At 46.4% G+C, this 7,009-nt stretch overlaps 1 protein-coding gene across 3 annotated transcripts in view; it reads left to right on the top strand.

Annotated features, from left to right (window-relative positions):
• Nucleotides 1–2,960: 2,960 nt before the first annotated feature.
• arid1ab (AT-rich interactive domain 1Ab) overlaps nt 2,961–7,009 on the top strand; it is a 57,955-nt gene continuing 53,906 nt past the window's right edge. For 2 of the 3 annotated variants that reach the window (XM_069176943.1, XM_069176942.1), the window contains exon 1: nt 2,961–4,226. In XM_069176943.1, coding sequence (XP_069033044.1) covers nt 3,327–4,226 — 900 coding nt within the window. In that variant the 5' untranslated portion in view covers nt 2,961–3,326. The remainder of the gene's footprint in view (nt 4,227–7,009) is intronic. The other variant, XM_069176945.1, reaches the window with a different exon arrangement.

Genomic DNA, 7,009 nt, shown 5'->3' with positions numbered 1-7,009 from the left:
ATCAAGTCATCCTTCATCTGTGGGTGGCAGCAGTTAAGAGTACAGTTACTTTATACGAACAGCAATTGTGATATCAACAGTAAACTCCTGTAGGTGGCCACTTATCTAATTCAGCTGTGGTATTTCAGAATAAAAGACTCTGCTTTCCAAGCCGTATCAATTTCAAGAATCGTGGTGTAACTATTAATTCGGTGTTAAGGACATCCTTGTGCTCGCTGTTGAGCTTGTCCAGACAGGCGGCGTGGCATTTTAGAGAACACCATATCCTTGTAAAACAAGAATCACATAAATAAATGCATGGCTCTCTGAGCTGCACAGGAGGTCTTTAGCATCATGTTGTTGCTCTCCCACAGAGATTTAACGTACCCTATGATCTTGGTGCTTTTAAGTCACTTTGCAGCTACACAAAGCCACGCAGACGGCTGAAAAAAAAAACAAAAAACAGATAAATATTTTTCAAGGTGAGCGCTGCAAATACAGCCCATTTTTGAAGCCTCTTCTAAAATAAGACTGGGAAGACAGGGCATAGAAAGCACATCTATTTAAATGTATGAAAGAGAGAGGAAGACAGACTGCACCCCTTGATAATAAACAGCAAGTTTATGCTAAAAAGAAAAAGAAGCTCCCTACCCCCTCCTCCCTTACAGCCTTGTATCTGTGCTTTCTGCTCACACACACACACACACACACACACACACACTCCTCCCTTAGCCTATATAAGCAGACAGCAGCTGAGCTGACCCCCTCCCACCCTGAATTCTCTCCTTTATTAAACATACAAAAGCTGTTTTTTTTTTTGTTTTTTTTTTTGCAGCTTTAAAATACACGGGGATATTTTTCTCGGTTTCTGAGTAAAACTTGAAGTAAAAAAAGAGGATCTCTTTTCCACGGACAGAGTGAGCAATATGAGCAGAAAGCCCCGCATTGAAGAGAGAAAGGGCTGAGCAGAGCAGGGCGCTGCTGCTTCCCATCCCCCACATTCACATAGCAAAGTTCTGCTGCTTTTGCAAGCGGTGATGCTGCCTTCACGCGCGCCACCCGAGGCTCGTGAATCCAGTGTCGCAGCATTCAAGGGCTCCAACTCAAATTAATATTGTTATTTTTTTATTTTATTTTTGTACAGCTTTTTGCTGACATTCAAACGTATCTCAGTGTTACTTCAACAAATGAAAAACAGAGCAAATATTCTCAGGCTGATTCCTCAAACAGGAAGGATGTATAATTTGATACTGCTAAGTAGTAACTGTCTTTTTTTATATTAAACAATATAAGAAAGGGTACGTAAACCGGTGGCCTTGCAATGCTTAAGAATGCTGTTAATTTATCAGCTGTGAACACATATTAGGCTTTTAAGCTGTCAACAAATTATTGCAGCCCAGTGTTACCCTTATCTGGTTTTAAATCGACTTAATTGGGTTAATGTTTGCTGTGAAGAAGCTGAAGTCACCACAGACTACAGTGGAGCCTCTTTCATCCTTCTTCGTTTTCTGTGCTTTATTTATTATTATTTTTTTTTAATTGCTTGTGGTGTATTTATGAAACAGCCCTCTCAAAAAAAAAAAACAAAAAAAAAACCACCTCTCTATCTCGGATAAAACGTGCTGAGACACGTCACACTTTCTTTTCACGTGTAGTTGCTTTATTTTACTCCGTAACTTCTCTGGAGTCAGAGCGTGGTTTAGAAAATTCCGACAGCCCCTGAAGTGAGCACGAGGGCTGCTGCTGCTGCTGCTGCTGCTAGGAGAGCGCGAGGCAGGCAGGCAGAGAGCACGAAGAAAGGGGGAGGAGGGGGGAGGAGGAGGAGGAGGAGGAGGAGGAGGTGAAGAGACATAGGGTGTCTGTTCACATTAATTGTATATAGCGGGAGACTTTTAATGCTTCCTCCAAATCTCGTCTCGTTCTCGTCGTGAGATTTGACTTCCAACAGAAAACACGTGATTTGTTGAATTTCAGCGGCCTTATTATAACTGTCACTTTCCCACCAGCACTGTTTTTCTTTTTCTATCTTCACTTCCTGCTCTGTGAGTGGCTCAGTCTCCCCCTCCTCCTCCCCTCCTCCTCCTCTCCTCCTCCTCCTCCCTCACACACACACACACACACAGGTTGTAATTTCATGCTCTCCTCCTGTTACTCCGCTCCTCTCATTTGCTGCTGCAGACACATGGAAGCGGTCACTTCCTCTCTGACTGGAGATGACATCCAGGCCCTCGTTTTGTTCCACTTCTTTCTCCAGATAATAAGAAATAACACAATAACACAAACCGAGAGGAGCTCGCAGTTTAACGCACGAAGCATCACGGACTGACTTGTTATCTCTGATTTACAGGCAGTAATAATAGTGAGTTAAAGGACGTGATTTATGATTGATTGATTTAACGTTGTGTATTCAGCGGTGTTGGACAGAGTATGCGGAGCTGTTTAAAACCAGATTTAAACTTCGTATTAAGTTAAAGCCTGTAAGCATTAAAACTCGTTCACTATAATTTGTGCGTTAAAGACAACAGCGTCGTGACGTAGTGGCGCACAACTTATATCTGTGAACACGATGCGGATATTGTTAAAAACTTTAAAAGGCCCCGAGTCTGAAGACATGAACTACTTTATCAGACAAGCCCATCCCTGCACGGCCTCACGTGTCGGGAGCTTTTCAAACACGTCGACATTTTATTATTATTATTATTATTATTATTATTATTTATTTTTTCCTTGCACGAGCTCAGTTGAAAGCGCAATGAGAGCCTCCAACCATGGCTCTTCTCGGGTATAAACAATGTTGGAGAAGAAGAAGAAGAAGAAGGAGGAGGAGGAGGAGGAGGTGGAGGAGGAGGAGGAGGAGGAGAAGGAGTCCGGGTCCGGGGACTCCACTCCGGGTTTTCATGTCCTCGCGACAGGTCGGTAAGATGGCTGTGTCTCGCGGAGCCTCGTGCTGGTTTGGTTGATTTCGAGCTCGCGCTCTCGCTGTAACAGAAGCCCCCCCTCCAACACACACACACACACACACACACATATACACACACACACACACACACACACACACACTCACTGGTGTCGGTGAAATTCATTTCCCCGGCTCTGTATTTATATATCTTTTCTTTCACAAACTTTCCCCTCTCCGTTTTAACTTTAAACGGAGTCGCGGTGGATTACCGGATACCAGTCCGGGCGGAGGGAAAAGGGGGGAATGAACCGGGACAACGGGTACGTTGTTATAAATATAATTGTATTTATATTCAATGGTTATTCGGAGTTTTTTGCTTGTGAGTGAGTCGCCGTGCTGAGAGAGAGAGGCAGAGAAAGAGTGGAGGAGAGAGAGAGAGAGGGATATCATGGCCGCTCAGGTCGCAAGCGTCGCCACTCTCAACACTAGCCCGCCATCCGAACTCAAAAAGCCGGATCGGGACACACAGGAGGAGTCGGTACCGGGGGAGAAACAGCATGAAAATAAGGAACCGGGACCTGACGGCGGATCTCCAGGCCAGAAGGAGCTGCAGGACGGGACCGATGCTGGAAATGCTGGGGGAGGAGGGGATCCTGACATGAAGAACGGAAACGGGAATTTACCCCGGGTAAATAATAATAGCAGTACCCAGAATGATGCGGGCGGACCCGAAGGGAATAACCATCCCGGGATGGGACACCATCACCCGGGCCCCTTTCCTCCACCTCCTTACGGTTACAACCAGCACTACAGCCGGGCCCCTTTTCATCAACATGGCGGACAACAAAGCCCTGGCATGGCAGCTGCATCGGGGCCGGGCATGATGGACCCTTACCCCCCTAATTCACACGAACACGGCTACCCGAACCATTACAACAACTACAGCCCGTTCCAGAACAGGACTTCTTATCAGGGCCAAGGGTACGGGGCCATGAATTCCCCGCGTAACAACCAGCCTCCGGCGGCTGGGGGGCAGCCAGGCAAGCAGCAGCCAGCAGGAGGAACCACAGCTATGGCTGCCTCTTATAATAACCAGAGGTATAACATGGGAAACCAACAACCGACGTCTACGCCAACTTTAAACCAGCTGCTGACGTCGCCCAGCTCGGCCAGGAGCTACCCGAACTACCCGCAGGGAGACTACAACAATCAGGAAGGGGCCAACAAGGGACCGGGGGATCTGGGCAGCAGTCAGTACGGTGGGGTCCATCCGGGTTGGCAACAAAGGACCCACCACCAGCCCCCCATGAGCCCGGGAAACACCGGACAACCTCCGAACAGGAACCAGGTAAACTTCACTCACTGCACTGACACACTTTGACCGAGTTGGAGTCACTCAGCGGCGCAGAAAGAGCCCGGCGGAGTAGCGTGTAGCACCGGACCAGCCATTGTCTATGTAGCGAGAGCTCTAAAATGGCTGCCTCTCTCTTTCTCCCAGCACCACCTCCTCTCCGAGGTGTTTACACTCCGGGAGAAGACGCGCACCGGGCCGGGGACAACTTTCGGAGTTGTGCGTATTGGTGTGCGTCCCTTGCTCGGTGCGGGGCAAGAGTTTGACTAAGTAGAGCAAGAGTTAGCGAGGGGGGGGGGAAGTGCGTGTGTGTGTGTGTGTGCGCGTGTATGTATGTGCGCGTGTATGTGTGTGTGTGTGTGCGCGTGTATATATGTGCGCGTGTATGTATGTGCGCGTGTATGTGTGTGTGTGTGTGCGCGTGCAGAGGGAGATAAGGTGATAGTTGTTCGCGGTGCTTCTTCAGCCTCCTCGCGCATTTTTTTTTCCAGGGCTGCAGCCCCGCTCTCGTTTTCTGGTGTTTTGAATCCGCGGCCGAAATGAGCTGCTTCTCGGTACCGAACTCCCTCCGGTGCCGTCGGAAGTCGAGTCGGCGGCTGTCAGGGGCGATAAACAAGACGCAAATGGCAGCGATAGCCGTTAACTAACATTTGCATAATCGTTAAAAAAAAAAAAAAGAAACCCCCCCCCCCCCCCCCCCCCGCGTGTCGGTTCAAAAGCCGCCGAGGCGGAGATGTTGTCGGTCCGGTGAACGGCGAACATCTCCCTCCGGTAAAGTGTTCAAAGTGTGATTGTGACCGCGGTTGGTTCGTCCTCCGGAGAGGGTTTTCATTCATTGCGGCTCCGGTTCGACTCGGTTCGCCCTTTTTTTTTTTTTTTTTTTTTTTTTTTTTTTTTTTTTTTTTATTTCTCCGCCCTGCGCTTTTCCTCCGTGCACCGGCGGTAAACACGGCCCCGGGTTGGAGTTGGCAAAGTGCAGATTGCCTTTGCTTTGGGATTTGAATTATGGAGGTAAAAATCCTGCTGTCAGAGCCAGGAGACAGTTGGTCTTAGGTTGACATGCGAGCCGAGATCTGATTGGCTCCCCGTCCCTCTGCTCTCGGCCATTTATAATTGCATCTAATGGCAGGCTGCAGAAAAACAGCCCCCTCTGCCCAGCGATGTGTTCCTCCACCGAGTCAAGACAACATAGTCCCAGCGGGCTTTCTCTGTTTTGCACTCATTTTAAAACACTATTGTTTACATTTATGTAGTTTTAATATCGTTTTATATATATATATATATATATATATACATATATAAATATATATATATATATATATTTTTTTTTTAATGTAAAAAATATATCAGAATATTCTCTCCTATCAACAGAAATTATCTCTGGTGGTGCTTACCGATATTTATATCGTCATAGCGATATGAACATGCTCGGTAAATACGGAGCAGAAGCCTGTATATAAAAAGAAAAATAATGTTATTTACACATGCCAGGCACTCAGCATGTGAACATCTGACCAATCAGATGGAGCCCTGGATATGTTGGGCCACGCCGTTAATGTTCACTTTAATTGGGCGGGTAGTCATGTGCAGTTTTATTTGAAATAATGCATTTAATTATACGGTGAGCTATGCTATTCGATGTTTGGTGTGTATGCGAGCAGTGTAATGGGAACTGAATACTACATATGCACACTTTAATATTTATTTATTGCAAGTCATATCATCATCACAATATTGAACACTGTTATTGCACATCCTCATATCACGCAGGCCTTCTCTGCTTGTATTTATCAAAAGCATTTGCAGAACAAGGTTTGCTCAGTTCCTCCCACTGCAGTAATTTGCATGATGACTGTACTGTTGTGGATCCACCATTGTTTTTATTTGTTTCATCAAACCCCTCAGCTCACATGTGCTTAGTCACATCCCTGCTCTCATATTTTTGTTGCCGTCTATGACCTCACAGGTGCACCTGAAGTTTGCTTCATGCTGGGGGTACACTGTGTGCACTACTGCTGCTTCAAGTCTGACTGACTCCGGATCAGCGGATAGAGTAGGTGTGGTCGTGTAGCCCCCAGTTGTACAGCCGTGTGTACCCTCCCCCCCCAACTGTTTCCAGATCAGACTCGTGTGCCCCGAACGTCTCGTGAGCCACGTGAGAGTCGGACTGGCTGCAGTTGTGTTTACAAGCAGCCCAAGGTGTCAGCCAAGTGTCACAGCTTTTTTTTCTTCCTGCAGGTTTACAATAGCCTAATTTACTTCCACAGGCAGAGTGTAACCATGTCAACAGTGCTTACCTACATCTCTCTCGCTCTCCAGAGATAACAGCCACACGTGTAGTGTTTTTACTCCAGTTATGTGTCATAGGCGAGGTGGTTGTTTACATAAACGGATAGATTACAGAATCAGGGTGAATAATTTAGCTATAAAAGGGTCAGAGAAGGATGTATCAACTCTGTACAGCATCTTCACACACACTGATGGGGCATAAAATTCCTCTGACACCACTCTGGTCTGGAAATATACTTAACACATGTGACTTTTTGCTCATAAAAATATTGTGCATGCATTCTGTACAGATAGATGAATGATTCGTGGTGACCTATTTGTACAATTTGGCATGTGACATCCGCTAATCAGAGATGATCGGGTTGTAATGACTCATGAGTTGACATGTTTATGTGTACTAGTAGGTAGTCGGTGCTGGTTGTTTTTTTTGTGTTTTTTTTTTTAATGCTTTATTTCCAGCAAGTCAGGTGTTCATTTTGGGCCAACTTTTT

This window comes from Embiotoca jacksoni, unplaced genomic scaffold (assembly GCF_022577435.1).
Source record: "Embiotoca jacksoni isolate LCO1_2020_lvr unplaced genomic scaffold, fEmbJac1.0.p SCAF_7, whole genome shotgun sequence".
Classification (NCBI taxonomy): domain Eukaryota; kingdom Metazoa; phylum Chordata; class Actinopteri; family Embiotocidae; genus Embiotoca; species Embiotoca jacksoni.
This window is presented reverse-complemented; position numbering and strand designations above follow the sequence as displayed.